General features: G+C 38.0%; 1 protein-coding gene across 1 annotated transcript; it reads right to left on the reverse strand.

Moving 5' to 3' along the window:
- Positions 1-1312: 1312 nt before the first annotated feature.
- On the reverse strand, positions 1313-18406 carry LOC146323970 (phosphatidylinositol 3-kinase regulatory subunit gamma-like). Its single transcript, XM_084723151.1, has 12 exons — positions 17833-18406; positions 14398-15156; positions 10288-10440; positions 8881-8986; positions 8558-8656; positions 6644-6824; positions 6157-6279; positions 5885-6027; positions 5566-5742; positions 4459-4527; positions 3483-3644; positions 1313-2878 (listed from the first exon to the last, which is right to left on the reverse strand). The coding sequence occupies exons 2-12, from the start codon at positions 14645-14647 to the stop codon at positions 2689-2691; spliced, it is 1653 nt and encodes a 550-aa protein (XP_084579277.1). The 5' UTR covers positions 14648-15156; positions 17833-18406; the 3' UTR covers positions 1313-2688.
- Between the last annotated feature and the right edge of the window lie 1759 nt (positions 18407-20165).

The raw sequence follows: 20165 nt of genomic DNA on the forward strand, positions 1-20165 counted from the left end.
CACATGCGCCACTTCATTTCTACTCACAAAGTGCACTATCAAAGGAGTCCCTGTTACTGATCCAGACCTGTAGGGTCATGGGTAGGCCTGAAATGTAAACAGTTTTCATTTCAAAATGAGAAATTTATCATTATAGATGTAATTTTCATCGCCATTTTGAATATACCTCACACCTAAGGAGAACTGTGTGCCAACATTTATTAAACAAGTGAATTCCAATATGATAATTTTATTACATTTTATTGTAACATACTTATTTGGTCCACTAAAGATGGAATCATACCTTGTTAATTAGTAGCTAATGAGCCAGCAGAGCTAGGTAACATGCCTGCAAAATTCAAGCAGTCATGGTAATAATTTTGGGCAATAATAAATCATGAGTCTGTAAGTGGTGGACATTTTTTTTGTTTGTTTGTTTGTTTTTGTTATTTTTTTTTCTTTTTACAGCTGCTTAATACCATGTAAAAATTTGATATGCATTTTAAGGCTCTGTCTCTAGTTTTCCAGTTTCCCGCAGTACACTTGTCAAGACTATAATGTAGTGATTATCTACGTGCTTTTGCTTTTTCTAATTAGTTTGTATTTAAAAATTTAACATACTGGTACATTTAAACACAGGGTATATAAGCCTATGTTGTGTGCAGCTTCTCATACCAAGTGTGATGTAAGTTCAATATGGCAATTTTCAGGGTAATAAGTCTATAAGACACACACTTTTACAAAATAATTATAAATTTAGATTTAAATATGATGCTTAAAAGCAGTCAGTTATAAGAAAGCAACTTCCTTTGATAATAATACTATCCTTGAGGCTACTCCAGGGTACTTGTGCTATTGTAGCCTTGTATCCAGCCAGACACAACTTCAGTGTTCAGTTCATCACAACATTATTGTTTACACCCAACATCATACTCATGTACAGGACAAGACACCTGTCCTGGGAGTGATGCAAAGGAAATTATGATGGCTGGAACAGGAACACTTAAGGGCACTTTTCAACCAGAATCTGAATCACTGAAAAGACTTATCAAAGCTCTTGGATCACTGACTCCAACCAAAATCTTCAGAAAAAATAAAGAAAATTAAAAATGGCTTTCTGACTAATCAAAGATTAATTTGAACCAGATTGATATCTTGCATATACCTAAGTAACTGCTTTTTGAGTTCCCAAACTTTGAATCTACGCAGCGCACAGAAATGCTTTCAGTATTTGCCTGTGCTTTGTTTCTACTGCTTCACAGTAAATACCCGCTCTTACAGTAATACTAACACTTAAAAGCGTTAACGAGTGACTTTTAAACAACACAACGCAAACTATATTGTGATTGTCTCATTTTTCTACAAACAAAAATGAGCATCTGCCATCAGAATAATTTGAAAGATGCAATAATGACAATGCTATAAAGCATAAATACACCTAAGAGGTAGAATCCATGAATTACTATTGTGTCTCATTTGTAGTATCCTGAAGGTACTGCACAAATGTGCATAATGAAAACAGGACTTGAGCTCCTGAAATTCCCAGTGTGAAAACTGAATGATTTACAGATGTCAGTAAGAAAATAGTTTTTATATTCTTAAATTATATTCTTAATCACTGAAATAAAAATGTTTAATATCTTCAAAACCAGCAACAACAATATGTGAGATCAGTGGTATGGTGCAGTTTTCATGTCTGTGTCTCTGTGTGCTCTGGTTGTCTTTTTTTTGATAAAGTGCTTAAGTGTGTCTCCTCAGTTTCTACACTACCCATAATACACATGTGCTATGGGCAATACAGAGTTCCATCCTGAGCCTAGTTTCCCAGAAGCACCTTAACACTGAAGCTGCACTGATAATATGGATTTAAGATATATACTGTGGAAGGATGCAACAAAATAACTGTTTTCAAAGCTTAAGACATGAATTAGACTTTTGAGTTTTTTGTACTGGCTGATGTCAGATTCAGCATGATACTGAACATTAATTTGGATTGTTTGACTAAAATAATCTAAATGTTTTTGAGGCAAGATCAGCCAAATCTAGAGACCATGACTTTGATACTGGATGAGACTTAATCTTTTCTTCTCACATACTAAGAATTTCATGTAGTTGCCTTTCTTTTCTCTTTGCATTGAAATTTGTAGTGCCCAGATCAGTCAGTAACTTCTATATATTTGTCCTCACCAGGGAAATTTAACATTCTTTTTATACTCAGACAGCCAATTTATATTTCTCTTTAATTGTTTGGAAAACTAAATCAGTTTAGTATTTGTATTCTTAAATCTAATTTTGTGTTAGGAACTACAACACTGTTTAGATTTTTGCAACTTTAAAACCAGCACAGGTTTGGTAGTAGTGTTGTCATGCTAAGGCAGTATTTCAGTACTACATCAGTACTGCTGCAAAAGATTTGATTCAATGTTGAATGCTGTAAATGCTAAGTACTTAATCCCAATTGTGTTTTGCAAGCTGTATGTGCAGATGGCGAGTAAATGGGATTTTTAGTATTAGTAGTAATAGTTTTAAAAAAGAAAGTGGAAAATTGGATTAGAACAGAGCAGCAGTCTGACTGATGCCAGGAGCTATTGTTTTTGTATGGTGACAACACTAACCGGTGCCTGGTAACAGTGTCCATATTGGTGCGTTCTCAGTGCTAATACAGTGACGCTTTGGGAAAGTGCCATCAGGGTGGCATGCTGGTGTGTCTCAGCTGGGCTGCTGGCTGAGAGCGGGCCAGGCCAGGGTTACATTCAGCTGCTGGTTGTGTTGGATCAGGGATGTGTGACGATAGTGGAGGACCAGCTCTCTCAGGGATGAGTACAGGTTGTAGGGCTCAGCGAAGCCATACCCTGTGGATGTCCTGTAGATCACACAGTGCTTCACATCCCCATCCACACTGCATGAGAGGAAATCTGTCACTTTCTATGCACAATTTACATGTACAACGTAACATATGATAACAATATGTATGTTTTTAGTGTATCTGGGACCATTAAGTTCAACATTGGAAAGAAGGAATAGAATAGGTATTTAATTAGCACTGCACCTAGTTTGGGTAAAAATGTATGACCAGTTAGGATTCGAAAGGGGCAGAATGTTTTTTAATGAATTTCATTTTAAATGGGACTGGGCAAAAAATTATCACAATAAAGACCAGGAGAAGAAAAGGCTGAGTTTAACCACTTTACTTTTAATTTAACCACTTTATCAAGGTATTCAGGTAGAAAATTGAATAGACTTAAAAAAAAAAAAAAAAAAAAAAAAAAAAAAAACTTCCATACTGATGGGCTGACTTGTCACCTGTAGTTCATTACATTATGAAGGGATATACTTTCATGGCAGCTGCCTTAAATGAATTTAACTGAAACTGTTGAACATTTTGCTAGATTTTCTTATTGCTATTCATGAAGTGTCTTTCATCAATACATAACACCTAAGGGTTTATTGCCCAGGCCTAATTTTAAATGTCTAAAAGATGGAATTTGGTTGGTTCTACTCACACAACAGAGCAGGCAAAGGAGCCTTGCTGAGTCTGGCTGTCTCTGATTAGGAAGGTCCCATCCCTCCTCCCCCTTAGCAGCTCTTCTGCCTCCTTCCGTCTCATACCACCAACGTACCAGCTCCTCTCCTCCTGGTGGGTGTCATCTGCAAGGGTGTATGGGCTACAGGATGATGGGAAGGTGGTAGGGTTAGATTATGATAGATTTTTTTTATATATATACATTTAAAGCATACAATTCTACAAAAACCTCATTGCCTCTAATCTCACTTTTGTCTAATGCCTTGGCAAGTGAGTGTCATGACCTGTCCAACTGAAACTGGGTTCTATGCCAAATTGCCCTGTGCTAATTGATCTTAACACCAGAACAAATTGTTGTAAAACTAGGACAGTGAGCCATGTATAAGCACTGTTGCCAAGGTCAGCTAGTAAAAAAAATATGTAACTTGTGTTTTAATACACTTATGCAATTTAATTTTTCCAATAGTAGAACATATGTCTGTTGATATGTATATAAACTTATTAGCTGCCAGCCTGACACACAGTGTGGCTAAAGTTAGCAGTGCTAGCAGCAGCAGCAGCAGCAGCAGCTCCGTTTGCAGGTTTATGTCTGTGTATGTGCTTAATGTGGACTCGTTTCTCCAGTCGACTGATTATACATCAGCTTATTCTGTCACAGTCTATATTCATCTGTCCGACTTTGCTCATATAAACATCCGGAGTTGCCACGGCAATCGGTTCATATGCGCTGGGTGAGAGGGGCTGCTGTCTGACGGTGCTGCAGCCCCGACTAGTGGCGTGTGGCTGCATAAAATCTTAGAGGCAACAGATAACTGGCATCAAAATACTGTCAAATACTGTGAAACCGATATGATTTAAAAAAAAAAGTGATAGGAAAATTTTGTCATACTGGCCAGCCCTAGGTGCTCAGTCAAAATTATAAGCTCAGTTGACCTGGATAAATGAGGAATACTCACTCTTCTTCATTTCTGACACCCAGCCAGTCATTAATCTGGCTCTGTCTAGTGCCTTGCTGTGTGAGCCAGCTGAAACAGACAAAACACAGAGAGCTTTAATTCGCAAAAACTTCTGTTTCATTACATTAGATAAAATACCAGAAGATGATGCAGAAGGTTCCAATAAAGGAGAAGAGCTTCACAAAGAGCAGTAACTTCAGTGTCCATTGTAGTGTTTTGAATATTCAGCAGTCACATTATGTTGCCACAACACACTTATGTGAAATAGGGGCATCCTCTGAACGTAGTAGAATTTTCTATATTTAAAAGTTCTGAATGATCGGTAATAATGTCAGCAGCTCTATCAGACATTAAATCGTGCTTTATTTCTTGTAAAATAACAGCACACGTCTATGTAAATACACAAAGTTTGTCAACTTCACATAAATAACCAGTCAAACCTTCTGCATCTGCTTATTTGCTGAAGACATAAAAGAGTTAGAGTCGGCTAGAAAGACACAGTCTTCCCATCAAGGTCACAATCAAGCTCCATACTGAGCATACTGAAGATCCACAGCTGTGGTAACATGGATGAGAACAGCTGATTGCTTTTTCTATGTTTACAGTTCAGCTGTGTCACTGGTATGTGACAGACTGTTTTGACCTAAACATTTTATCAGTGATATCTCAGATGGATTTCATCTCATGTTAGCTTGTCATCTCATTAACCAGAGTCATGTTAACACACCTAATTGACACTGGGGTGTGGGACTCCCATGTGGAGTCACCTGATATGTAGACAGATTTATGACACAATTCTATGACTGACATACCTGCTTGATACAGTACATCCAGGAGAATGTGGTCACTAAAACATTTGGTTAATTCATTTTGATTGTACATTTGTCTTGTGGTTGCTACCACCTCTTGCTCTGCAGTGCATGTGTCTTTCTCTTTTTTGCCTTTTTTTGTCCTTTTCATGTACTTGATACAGTGTATATTTTAATATACAGATACCGAAAAGACTATTTTAAGACCAAAAATGAAATTGATGGCCTATAAAGTACAATAATCCTTTATCCACTAGTATAAAATCTAGAACATGAGGTGCTAGAGGGCTGAACTTACAGCAGGTATTGGTCTCTGATCTTCCTCAGCTGCACAAGGTCGGGCTTCAGGCTGTTCATTTTCTTGTCGACCTCCATGTGAGCCAGAGCCTTCTTCCTCAGCTCCTCCTCCAACTTCTTCTTGCTGCTGTGGATCTCTACCACCTTCGTCTGCAGCTCATCTGAATTGCTTTGAATCCTGAGAGGGGGTGAGAAGAAAAACTACTCAAGTTAGAGTCTGGTAGTTTGCTATTAGGATGGGGGAGGAGCATGGCTAGCAGTGTGTATTTTGAATTTTAAGTTGGAAAAATAGACGAAAGGATCTGTATATGAAAGCATACTTGTCAGTCTCTGTAGAGCTGTCTAAAGTGAGGAACATGTCGATGTATTCCTTGCTGTAGCGTTCTTGAGTTTCACACTCCTCCTCAAAGATCCGAATGATTTCACTGAAAGCCTCTATGGCTGTCCGCTTGCTCTGCAGTTCCTAGAGAGGAGAGGAAACAAATCTTTACTTTTACACCCAAGGCTTTGTTGGTGTAAAACATTCAGAAACTAATAAAACCACAGATTTATTTTATAAAATGAAGTCTCAATGATTAGTGTCATGTTGTACCTGGGAAGTTTGGTTAAACTTCTCATACAGACGGTCATACTCTTTGCTCTTCTCCTTATATTGATCCTGAAATATCCTTAGCTGTTCTCCAACTGCATCAATGTCAACTTCCATCACAACCTGCTGTTATACAGAATAGAATATAAATGATATTTAGGACAATGTCCATTTTTAAAGCCTTTTTAAGCTTATCTAAACTAATAATACATCAGGTTTGGACCAATATTTAACATATTTCCACTGTTACTGATATTAGTTAATCAAAGGCATCCTTAAAATTAACTATCCCTGTTACAAGTTCTGATGCTGCCAAAACCACATATAGAAAAACCACAACAATTACAGTGAACCTCTACAGTAAGTAAAAATGTAAAGTATTATGTTTTTTTGGTTTAGTAAATGTACATATAAAAAAACCCACAACAATGCAAAATAGTTGTTGATATAAGACACTACACATTCACAGTTGAAGGCCACATAAACCCACCTGCTGGTATCTAGATAAGGGGTAGAGTAGCCGTGTGTCCAGTTTAGAGTTATACTGGGCCAGAGACTTGTTCTGGTAATACTGGATCAGGTCCACCATAGAGGAAAAGGCCAGTGGCTCAGAAAAGCCATACTTCCCACCTTGATGGAAGATCTTTATCAATCTGTTTGTGCCATCTTTTCTGCAAAAGTCAAACCATAACTGTCACGCAAAGCTACCAATGTTTCATGTGAAACCACACAGAAATAAATAATCAGATAAGATTTTGTTGTTGAATATGAAGGTTTGACAATTCAGTTCATCACCATGCTAAACTCCTATATCAGCCTACATGAGTATGGTTTACCAGTAAGACTGATGTTTTTAATTCCTTTCTTCCTCATGTGTAATGTGAAAACATCAGATTTTCACACAGTCAGAGAAAGTAAGTGTACATCCTGGTGATAGTTCAAGTATAAAATCCCAGCACGCTGTGTAGATGACATACTGCAGTGTTTGCTGCAGTATGTCACCCGTCCTGTGTTTCTATCACTCTTCTCCATTTCCATCACAGTTAGTTTTATGGTTTGTGGTGATTCCGAGACTCATTTTGTATAGTTTACAGCCTGCCATACTGTTGCATTAGTCTTCGTACAATGACACAGCAAAACACAAGAACTGAAACTTGTTTCCACATTTCACCTTCTCATCATCCAATGCATGTTGACAAAGATTTTTTTCTATAAGTGCACCAGCTAATATAAAAATATATTAAATTCCATTAATTTCTGTGAGTTTTTGTAAGCCTCTATTTGTTTTATCCTGTTATTGTAATGCACACTGACTAACAAATGAAAAAAAAGACTCCTCGACTTGAAGAATCTCTTAAACACTTCAGCAAGTGGTGATTTCACATGCTTGGTGTGTGATCCAAAAATTTAATGGGCCCTGCAGAACTCAAGCACAAGTGTTGCTGGTGCAAGATATATTTACTCTAAAGCAAGAGCAGCCGGTCAGCATCATACTTGTGGTATCAGCGTCAGATGAATTTCAGATATGGAAATATGATAGGCGTTTCTTATTGGCCACTGATGTAAATGCATTGTTTTTAACACCCAACCACAGTCCTGAACTGACCTCTACCTTGATGCCAATGTCCACCCACCATAGTGTAATCTCACAATCTAAATTAACATCTTTTCTACATTCATGGTGGAGCAAAGGCAGCAAGTTGGTAGCTTTAGTCCTTCATTACTGTCTAAATGGATCTGCTCAGCCACAGTGCTGTTGTGCTCTCAGAAAGGAAGTGTTTTAACATTTACAGCCCAGTAAACAGTGTATGCACATTAGTCTGCAAATTGAAAAAGTATAGACTTAAAGCCTAATGACTATAAGGAAGACAGTGTAGACAGAATGTCTGTTCCTTTACACAAATGTGAGATGGATGACTGGGAAAACATGACCGAAATGCATCGTCTGTGGACAGTGTTATGTTGCTGACTACTGGGGCCTGCGCCAAACTTTAATCAACAAAGCCATCTGAAACCTAATCTGTCGTGATTCAACTAAAATTGGCCAGGAAATGTATAAAGTTACATTTTAGAACCAGTAAAACTAAATTAAGACTGTGAAACCAGAAAACTAAAGTTAGACTGAAACCAGAAATATGAAGTGACCTCTACCTTCGTGTATTTCATTTGGGATGAACATAACCTTCCCACAAGATATACAGTACTGGTAATGATTATAATATCCACAGTTCAAAGGCTAAAACACTTTATTAGACATGCAGAGCCGCATTACCCTTACCCAGTTTTACTTGATAAAATGTAATCAATTGCTAATACATGAAAACGGTATGTGCAGTATCTGCACTTGAAATGCAATTTTTGTATCAGCAATGTTCACAAAACATAATGCTTAAAAAGTAGTTACCGTAGTGTGAGAGTGTATTCCCCCTTAACCTTACTGGAAGCATCTCGGACCAGGAACGTGCCATCAGGAGTGTTTCTCATCATCTCATTTACCTCCTCTCTGGACAAAGGACATTAAGGTTTCAAACAGTTCGTGCAGAGGTTTAAGGAAAATAATTTGCAGGCAGGATTGGTTTCAAAAGCCAAAGACATTTATATATTGCAAGTACTGTAATTACTGCCCATTTAAAGGAATTCACATGAAAGAGAATTGGATTACTGTTCTGCATGTGTCAGCAGGTGATCCATCAAGTCATCAACACACCATATGAAACTATTCAGTACCTCGAGATATTTCCCCAGTACCACTCTGCATCAGACAGATGGTTGTCATCAGAGCTGGATTCACATGCTGCCATTGCTTTGTTTATGTTGTTCTTGGGTTGAAGTTCTGACCACAAAGGCAATAAAACTTTTGGTTATAAACAGAACACAAAATGCAGAAATACAGAGGTTGAAGTGTGGGAAAGCATCACGTTTTTTAAATCAAAAAGCAAAGTTACTACTACTACTACTATTATTATTATTATTATTATTATTAGTAGTAGTAGTAGTAGTAGTAGTAGTAGTAGTAGTAGTAGTAGTAGTAGTAGTAGTTCATGTTGCTGCATGTTCTTCAGTCTGGATTGTTGGAGACATCAAGGCCATTTTTGTTTCAAAGATGACATTTGTTTCCATCCATTACTAAAGGGTAACACAAGTATTTTTCAACCTGGACCATATTTTCCCTATTTTTTTTTGTGTAAGTGACTAATATGGACAAGAGTTTTTTAAATTAACCCAGTTAGTGAGAATGCTCCAGCAGTCACCCATGAAACAAGCTGTCATGTAATCTTTATCGGCAATTGATATGAAAATATCAGGAGAGCAGTGAGAGGGAGGTCAGACATCAGAGAAGCAGCAGTGACAAATGATGTGTACCAGAATATTTTCATATCCAACTCTGTGAATTGGGGATTTATTTCAACCAAGGTGGTGATTGTTGGAAAAGTGGAAGATGAACCAAGATGGTTTTGGTGACTTTTTCTTTGTTTCTAATGAGTTTGAATAAAATGTGTTTTACTTTATAATTAATAATGCTGTTTCTGTAAATGGAGTTTGGAGGCTTTGGTTGAACAAAACTGATCTCACTCTTTAAAAAAAAGGGTCAATCTCTAGCTGAGCCTGTCAGTGGAAAAACAAGCACTTTTAGTGGACTTACTTTGATGGCTTGCAATTGCCTGTATGGATTACATTGCAACAGAGTTCATGGCTTCAGGGTTCTCCCTTAATACTGGACCAATTTCAAAAACTGCTGTCCTTATGTTCACAAAAACGTGGAAAGTATGATTTATCTTTAAAAAAATCTGAAGTTACCCTTTAAATAGGAAAAACTGCATTCATATAAAATATTCCATCATAGTCCCCTTCCTTTTTTCACTTATATCTTATCACTCATCTTCCACTTATTGCTCAGCAGCAGATCATTTCAGGGGTTTTGAATTTTTAAAATGACAAAACTACAAAACAGAATAGGCTGTAGAAATGTGAGGGAGGCATTTAGAATAAAAAAAATACAGCAAATTTTGGCTTAAAACTCATGAAACACTATATGTAGTGCATTCTCCCTTAATTTAGAACTAAAGTTATTTGCATATGCTACAAAAGATGTTGCATGTCTAACAAGCAGAACAAAGAGATGCTGTAGAGTACCTCCTTCCTTGGCAATGTTGGTTCTCAGGGCAGGAAACACATCATCATGATCAGCAGGGGAGGAATGGTCCTGTAGGAACGCTGTCAGGGTGTGAGACTGAGCTTCGCTGTCGTTTTGGCCCATCTCAGGCTCCAAGAACTCTGCAACATCAACTGCACAGCGACCCAGTGTTACTCCTGATGTCAGTTGAGGCCAGGCTGATTGTGGCTATCTGCACACTGTCGCTGTTCAGCACACACTGCTGGCCCACTGACAAGGACTCCAGAGGGAGATATCGTCGTGTTGCTTAGTCTTGCACCATGTGGGAGACCCTGTCCAGACTAGTCTGCTGACAGGTGACACTGTCTGACTGCCTAAAATACCAGAACGGGCACTCCTCAACACTCAGGCACAGACTCGGACTCAGTACTGCTTAGTGCTCGACCTCGCCTTGCCTTGCCTTGCCTCGCCTCGCCTCGCCTAACAAACAACAGCTGTCTGTAGCGAGATGCCATGTCGGCCTGAAGGACTGGACTTGATGTGCCACTGTGTCTGCGTTTATTGTCCCTGTGTGTGTTAATGTGGCATTAGGAAAGCAAGGAAAGGTGAGAACCTGTCTGTCAGGCAGTTCCTGAAAGCGTTACATTCACAGCACAAAATTAGCACCAGCCACCAGCCAAATGCTGGTAAAATATGCAAGGCTGGTAGATTTGCTTCACTCACCAGCCAAAAAAAAAAAAAAAAAACAATTGTAAAATATTGAGTGGCTGTTGAAATTTGAACATTCACTTACCATTTGGCTAGTGGACAAAATAAATTAATTTGGCACCCTGTGTGTGATTTTTTTTTTCTTTTGAGCGTATCAGTATGTGTTTATGCACATATGTGCTGATACATATGTGTTGTGAGAGGCATGCTGTTAGCACTTGATGTAAATCATCCTCTCGGCACTTGTGATGGCATGCCTGGAGATGCATTAAATTGCTACTGCAGACGTTGTTGTATGTTGAAGGAATCATACGTATGCTGTTGTAAAATTAGAAAGAGCCTAAACTCCTTAACCCAGGGCCCTCAAACCTGAAGCTCTGTCAAAACTTGCCTGGTCTAAAAACCCAATAAAAGCTCTGCATCTAATAAATCTTGAATCTGGGTGAATCACTCAGCTCCTTAAGCCCTTGAAACCATGTGATTCCAGCTGCTACCATTGCGCTTGGAGTTTGTGCAATAAGTTGCTCTCTAGAGGTAAAATGATTGTCATTCAGTAACCAGAAGATTAGTAAATAATTTTGCTATATATATATTCTGCTTGCTGTTTTTCTTTGTCTTTTGTCTTAGTTAACTGAATATCTTTGGAGTTTGGACTGTTATTTGAAGATGCCACATTGGGCTTTGAGATCTGAGATCACAATTTTTCACTATTTTCTGATCATTTAAAACCCTAAATGAGTAATTGGTGAAGCAAGATAGATTAATTAGATTAACAGATTAATCTATCATGAAAACACTTTCTCAGTTGCAGCCTGATAGTCTATTCTAGGCTTATGTTACATGTAGTTTTACTACGTTTCTGAGAAATCAAGAGTCTCAGTGAGTGTTCCAATAGAATGCTGCAGGGATGAATCCCAAAACCCTCTGGTTCTCCTGTATTGAAGTCAATGGGGTTTTTGTTAGATACCTGAAAATAAGGCATGTGGTTAACATAAGCTGGACAGATGTTCAAGTTTTGTTCTACGACATGAGCTACGTAAATGCTTACTAAATATTCCACTTGTGAATTTTGAAGCTTTTATGTGTCTTAAAAAAGGCAATTGCTAACAAGTGGCTAAAGTGGCTTACTTCTGTTGATACTATTTACTCTTCAAAAATCCTAAAGGTTGTGTTTATTTGTGAAGATTAACTTGCAGAAGCGTACGTTTTTGTTTGCAACATATCTTATTTATTACAGTAATCCAAAATCCAATGGAAAAATACCCAAAAATGAAGCCAAAACATCCTTATCACTCCCTGGTGGCTGGCTGCATTATAGGTCATAAACATAGTCCCCTTCATTTTAGTAACTTCCAGGATGGCCTATAAAAATGTGTCATCCCAGCAGCACTCTATGGCAACTGTGCAAACAAGAGGTGCCAATCAGACTGGTGGCAAATGAAGGAATCTTTCCATTTTATGACAGTCAAAAAGAATATAGAAACCAATGCTTCATTCAAAACTAAACCAAAATCACAAAATAATCGAAACTGCTGAATGTATACCTTGATTCTGTAAAAGTTTTGACTTGGGGCCAATTGGATGTGTCTTAGAGTCATGCTTCTTGGGTCTGGTAGCACACTTTCTCATGTAGTTTGTTCAGTCCTTTTACCTTGTCTTTTTCTTCTTCAAATCAAAGAACCGTCTTACTTTCACATACACTCATTTAATACGTTTCATGTTGATCCAGGCCTTGGTTCCAGCTGGCAGTCAACTAATACTCTAGGCTAAAAGTGAATGTGGCTTTTATACCCTGAACCTTTTGATGACTGTAATATCTAATAAATAGGGATGTAACGATACATTCAACTCACGATTCGATACGATTTCCAATACTGGCTTCACGATATGATTTTTTCATGATTTTTTTTTTTTTACAGAACGAGTTTGCAGACAAATTATGACTGAAAAATATTCTGGTAATTATTTCTCAGACAAAAAACACAACATGACTGAGATAGGGTGTAGCTGCAAAACACAAACTATGCAATTAATGTATATATAAACTGCAACATATTTTTTCTCTCATCTTTAAAAAATTAAAGAGAATCTCTTTCAATTTTTTTTTTTATCTCTGAGGTAGAGTAAACTGTGCAAAACAACCCATATGTCCTCTGCTTAAAAGTGCAACAAATAAATGAAATCTATTCAAATAAACAAAGGTTTGCATGTGTTCCTAGTTTGCAAATCTACTTGTCAGCGTGGATTGTTTTTTTAACAGTTTCTTTGCTCAGGCGGTGTTAACTCAAGCTTCTCACTGTGCTGCCAGGTGATATGCTGCATCATGTTGGTTGTGCTACTTGTGTAGATCATCGCCCTCTTGTAATATTTGCACGCAGCTTTAATCTTGTCTGTGATCTTCTCACCCTCTTCATTTTTGAACACAGGTGGCTCTATCTTACGCTGATCTAAAGCGCGAGGCACAGTAGACTTAATTTATTCAAGGTGTGTCCAAATCCACTTTTGCCGTCTTGTGCCAGGAGTGTAGGGGTATCCTGCCCTGTCCCGCCCCTTGCACCACCAGCTATCAGATGTGCCCAAGTGCCCTCATTAATTCACCAGCGAGTTTAGGCCAAATATGCAATAAACCGTCCAGAAAGTCGGCTCTCATCACCTTTAAGATGCAGGTATGCCAGGAGCACAAGCGATGGCAGCATGACGATAGATTTACCAATTTACCAAAGAGAAACGATTTTCAAAGTGAGGAGACAGATCTCCTGGTTTGAGAAGTGAAATATATCATCCTCATCTCCTCTTCCCATCCTCATCCCTCCCTCCTGCTAACACTACTGTGATTGTAGGAAACAGACTTTGAAAATGTTTCTGAAGTTTTAAGTTCACAAAATTACGCATTGTATACCCAACCAGCTCTGTCAGAAGCACGCATACCTTTTTCTCTCTGGGTCGGGACGGTCTCACACAGTCTTACGCGCTCTGCTCTTTAAAAATGGAATCACGATTCATTTTTCATCTCAACAATTTCAGTCGTCACATTTGTGTCGATTTTGATTGACTGTCTTATGATGCATCGTTACATCCCTACTAATAAATGTTACAGTCCCCCAGTGCAGTAACAGTTACACATATTAAGACAGATGATGTGAAGAAAAAAAATAGCATTGGATACATTTGGTGACAGACAGGGAAGTCAGAAGACTCTCTAAAGGCTTATTAAGTGCAACGGTAGTTTGATTTGAAAATCTTTGACTTTGTTGCACAAAAAAGGATGAAAAAGCACGTCAACAAAGCCAACATCTTTGTTTAGAAGTTGTTTCTGCATCTTTTTTACATCTGTTTACTATACTTGTTCAAATACATCACAATTCTGATTATAATCAGTATCAGTATTGATGCTTAAAAATCCAAGCATCTTTTAATGTTACCTTGAACTGCTGGTGTGGGCTCAGGCCTAGTAGCCATGGATATGTCTGTCCGCTGTTGTGATTGGTCAAGCGATGATGACATCATCACAGGAAATACAGAATGGGGCTCAGGATTATCCACCATATGGTTGTTGCTCTCGTTGATGACCACAGCCTCGTCCCTGAGATGGAGGGATGCTAGTGATGATGTTGGGAAATCAGCTGGCTGGAACTCGTCCTCTGCTCTGAGCTGGAAACCCTCCTCGGCCATTTTCACAACACAGACTGAATAGTCCAGCTAAGTTTTATTGAGGTGGTAAAGCAGCAGGATGGTAGGTGCCACAGTGCTATTGATCACATACTATCAGCTTATAGTTGCACTCATGGCTGAGGGCAGAGAGGGTGATGGTGCACAGTTCAAGGCTGCCCTGTGTTGTGGAGATAGAGCATGTTCCTCAGCCTGAACCGCCGGTTTAACCTCATCACAGAGCAGAGCGATGACATTGCCAGTAGATCCCGTGTTTTCTCTTTTATGTACTCAGTGGGGGTTTTCTATAGTCAAGCACTAGTGCTGTTCTGCTTCACAGTCATTTGCTTAAAGGGATTCATACCTGGGAGCTACCCAGAACAACCACAGTTGGTTACTGAGCAACTGAGTGCCTCCTTCATAGACAACTTGATACTAGTTATTGAGCTGTAAACCCACTGGAGAGTGACAGACTGGAGCACTGCTGTCTGATTTCTTCCTCAAGGACTCATGCATCATTTCATACAGAAAACCTAAAACAAAAAAAGCACAAAGTTTGAGACTCAGTACCATAGAATGGGAGGGGAAAAAAAACATTTTAATTTATTTTTTTGCATGTAAACACCTGGCCAACTAATGTCGTAATAAGCTGCACTGTTTCACAACTCTATCATCTATACTGATACATTACTTTTAATTTGCTATTTGGGACAGTTTAACCCTTATTTATCATCTCTTGCATTGTCAATCTGAGTACTTCTAGGGAGTTCCTGAAGAAAAGATTTATATAAACTCAATTTTTGTAGTTAATGACATTTATCTACTGAAATGCTCAACACTGTGTATCATGAGACAGCAAATCCTAAAAACAAAATCCACCATTAATTAAATTGAATTTCTTTAATTGATACAACTTGTCCATTTCGTAAACACTAATATAATTTATGGAGCTGTTAGATTGCTGCTAGACCCATTAATACAGCTGCATGACTCCCTTTGTATGCAGCGAGAAGGAGAGCAAACAGTTTTTTTCACTGCGCTGGAAAGTTGTTTTTGAATGGCTTAACACCAGCAAATATGGATTGAAGAAAAGTTTGTTTGATAAGAAGAATATGTTGTGAGTTTTGGAAATCATTGCATCTGTCTTTTTTTCAGTAAATTTGGACTTTTGGACTTAATGCTCTGGAGTTATTTGGAATGTCTGGATCACTCAAGTCAGAAACAATCCTAGAACCAGAATCTAATCTTAATAGTGCAATACTAATAATATTATTGTATCCTAATTTTTTATATGTTTTATTTGTTCTTGTTATAGATACAACTTGTGAGGAATTCCCAATGCTAAATAAAACATAAAATTAGTAGTCCTCTATCTGGGGAAAAATGCTGTATTACGAAGTTCAGAAAGTAATAGGTTAATTTGGTAATGAAATATCTGCTATCTGCGCATAGACAAGATCTGCTCTCACAGAATAACTGCAAACATAATAAGCAGATTATATGTAAAAATAAAAATCAAGTTGCCTCAGCACTGGCTATTTGTTCCAGAATCAACATTTAACATCTTGGTAATGTAATGATTATCTGCATTGAAGTAAATTCTACCACAAGGATTTCTTTCTTTATTTTAAAGTCACCTGTAATCCTCAAACATATTATTTTTTGTGTTACCTTGAAAATAAAAGGAAAAAAGTCTCTACATGTAATGTCCAAGAGAGTATAGGACATTCCCTTTTGGGATTTTCTGGATTTCATTGGATTTTGCTTTTTGGGAAGTCTGTGTCAACCATTTTTTATATAATGACTTAACTGTTATATCATGAAACCCATTACATGGTAAAGAATTCAGGGGGGCTAAATCCTCTTCCTTTCCTAAGCATGTGGGATTAGTCAGCGGTTTATTATCCCCCTATACCCCTTACAATATGATATCCTGTTGAAGGGATGTGAAGTAGGGGTATCATCTAACTGCTCTACAGGAGGGAACTTTATTTTAATCAAAATTTATTGTAAGGAAAGATCAGAAATTTTTTTTGTAAACATGATTTATTTGATCCTATCACAGTGGGATAAGGTTTAAATAGAAAAATCCGAGATCAGAGTTGGCATAAACTGTGGCTGAACAATCAGTAACCTCATTTAATTTCACTGACTTTCAGCATCGATTTTAGGTGCCAGATGTATCAAAATGCTTTAAAAATACAGAATCTATGACAAATCAAATTTATTTGGTCTGTATTGGTGTTGTTAATAGACTAAAACTTAGAATGTGATCTGTTCTTTAAAGGAAGCATAGTAGTGTTAAAATTTACTAAGTGTTGCAACATTGCAGATCAAAAATCGAAGTGTTGAAAATGGCGTCGGCATCAAAATTAAAATGGTACGCAGCCATGAAGTCGTCACAGCTTGATGTTCACAGTACACTGTGTCCAGTTCTGCTGTGACAATGCGAGATAATAAACGGAATTTCGAATTAAGTCCTGCAGTCTTTATCACATGATCACATTTTCCCATGTTTTAATACTTGTGTCCTAAAAAACACTTCCAGTACGCCTCCAATCGGTACAACACACAGCTCGGTTATTTCTCAACGCAAATCATTACAGGCTTTTTGGTATTAGTATTTGTTGCTATTTGTGTTTGTAAGTCAGAAAAATGTGCTGTCCCAAACTATGTTGTGTTTAAATGATGACCTAATCAAAACAAAGTACTTGGTGTTTGTTCGCCTCATGCAGTATTATTAAATTGGTGGATCCATGAGGAAATGCGCTGGTGAAAAGCAAAGTTGGAGTCATAAAAATCACATTATTTATGTTGCATCTTACGGCAGCACTCTGCTGAGTATGTCCCATACTGTCATCGAGTGTCAGCCAATTGAAATTGTCAGTCCACCATCCAACAAACAGTGCTGAAGGAATTTATTTTGCCGATGAAGATTGTCCCCTGAATTTTGTTGTTTTTATTAAACATTTGGCCATTGTCTGTTAGCGATCAATGTTACATCCCAAAAACGGGACGGCTGATGTACGCCATATTTCCCCAACGCCTTTAAGCTTTCCATCGTCCCGTACCTGCGCTTGTAATGACGAAGAGATACGACTACAGAACATGCACAGAACTTTCAAAATGGCAACTTCCGATGTAGGTAACAGTCTGAAAAAATGAAACATCATCAGGAAACTCAGCAGGACGGGACAGTACGCACCTACCTGGGCCAAGACAGAAGGGACCGGGTGGCAGGGGAAACCAACGTTTCGTCGACATCCATGAAGCGGCGAAGAGACGTGGCTGGACGCACACGTGGCTCAGATCAAACCAACCACGGGCCTCGGTCCTCACGCCATCCTATGTCCCTCCACCCCCCCACTCCTCCTATCCCGTACTGCCTCTCTCCCTGTGTCCTCCATCTTTTAAAGATCCTCTCCATTTGGTTGTTGTCTGTCCCCTCTGAGTGCCACATTTTCCCACGATGCCATTCCTCTGGGTATTTCCTCTCGTCTTCTTCGATACTCCTCATGACTGCATGAAAATCAAGCTTTCTCCAAGACATTTCCCACTTTGTTTTTACTTTTACATGCAGTGCACAAGAAAAAAAAATCCACTCTTCACAGGGTGCAGTATAAAACAAACCTATAAAAATATACATAGGCATTAAAAAAAAATCTATAAAAATTATGTAGGTTTTAGAGCTTATGCAGGTAAAGGAAAGGCAAAAGTAAAAGAGCAGCACTACTCTTCGCACTGTAACTCTTTTTCACAGTTTGAGAGCACAGTGTGGCTGCACAGTGGGGGGACAGAAGCATGAGAATGAGTCGGTGGGAAAAAAAACTCTTATATAAATAAATAAGGGAAGGATGCCACTGTTGCTATACAGAGCAGGGGGCTTAGTGGTCTCCTGAAATCCTATTGGCCGGCCTGTTGCCATGTGCTCGGGAGTCAGCAGAGATGCTGCTAACAAATCAAGGAAATGTTCTAATATTAGACTGTATGTATCTAGGCAGCGGGAGCCCCTGACCTCTCAACTCCGCCAGCGTTACGTTCCACTTCACAGATCAGCATAATGAAAGAAGTGGTGTGGAAGTAACTGGTTAAAAAAAAATGTTACGGCACTGTAGACAGAACAGCAGACACAGCCCCCCTCGACCCCAACTCCCTCCATGATATCCCAGCCAGTACAGTTACACACGGACAGAGGAGGAGAAAGCAGATTAATCATCTTTTTGGGGTTTCTCATATTCATAAAATACAGATACATGGTACGATTTCACTGCAGTTTGGTTCTCTGGACAATTTGTAGAATATGCAGTTGGTGAAGTATTGTTATTTAGGTGAAATTTAGCTCTTGAAAACGCCCTGTTTCTAGTGATTTTATACTTACGGGGTCTGCTGTAATAATCTAGGTCCCTGCATTAAAAATTAAACAAATTGCGACTCGTGAGCAAAGAAAAAAGACATTATTTTTAAAGCATGCTGGTTATTCCTCTGCTGGTGTATACTATTTTACCTTATATCCTGCATTTGTGAATAATATTCTGTTGTACATGATCATCTTTGTTATTATTAAGCTGTCTCATACTGTTTAGTTCTAATTCTTCAGATAAATGGGTTTTACTGTACTTCTATTATTATCCTTTTTTTGAGGCCATGGCTTCTAGCATTGCATGTCTAATACATTCATCATCATGTATTTGCTAATTATTTGTTTGTACATTTTACAAATTTGTTGATAAACTTGAGTTTCTCATGCAAATGGCTTTGCAAAACTGATATTATGTTGCCCAGAAGATGTGTGCAAAATTTCTATTATTGTAATTGCCACTCACTATATGTTTGTGTGTTCCTTGATTTTTTTCAATGGCTCTTATTGGATTCAGGCATGATAAATTCCCTCTTGAAATTCATTCTACTGCATCTCCATTCTTGATTAACTTGTATGGATGACTCATTTGTGCTGATAGATTTTCATGACTTACTCTATTCAGCCATATTAATCAACAACAAAATAAAAATCCAGTTACCTTCCATCTTCTAAAAGTCTTTCAAAATTAATCCAATCCAAATATACTGTTCACAAATCCACAAATGATAAATATTTTCTCTTCTATTCAAATGTTGAGAAAAAGCGTTCCAAAATCACAAAAACATTATCAAAATGAAAATGTTATCTAATGTTTGAAACTCCAGCCTCATTTTTGATCAGATCTGGATCTTCACAATTTGTAAACAAAAAAGTATTCGCTGTAAAACATTTAGAGCAAAGTAGAGTATGAAATTAAATTGAATTCCCACCTAATGAAATTATATTCTCAGAGCCTCTTGTCTCCAACCAGAGGGTCACTGGATCGTCAAGTTCTAATATGAAATGGCAATATAGAGGTGTAATAAAATATCGATATACTTGAGTATTGCAGTATTATTTTTTGTGATACTGCATTGAATCTCAAAACACTGTATTGATATGATCATTTTATGTTGTGTTTAAACCTTCTGCTGCTAGATAGCAGCGGTGTTATCTGTCTTCCCTGTTCTGATTGCATTAAAA

The sequence above is a fragment of the Lutjanus erythropterus genome, chromosome 7, assembly GCF_056507025.1.
Source record: "Lutjanus erythropterus isolate fLutEry1 chromosome 7, fLutEry1.hap2, whole genome shotgun sequence".
Classification (NCBI taxonomy): Eukaryota; Metazoa; Chordata; class Actinopteri; order Lutjaniformes; family Lutjanidae; genus Lutjanus; species Lutjanus erythropterus.

Bases quoted from the DNA above. Each gene is read 5' to 3' on its own strand.
- LOC146323970 (XM_084723151.1), bottom strand. From the start codon at position 14,647: ATGGCCGAGGAGGGTTTCCAGCTCAGAGCAGAGGACGAGTTCCAGCCA. The intron at 10,441-14,397 runs GTAACATTAAAA...GTCGCTGTGCAG, and splicing joins GCCCACACCAGCAGTTCAAG to TTGATGTTGCAGAGTTCTTG. The intron at 8,987-10,287 runs GTACTCTACAGC...CTTTGTGGTCAG, and splicing joins CAACATTGCCAAGGAAGGAG to AACTTCAACCCAAGAACAAC.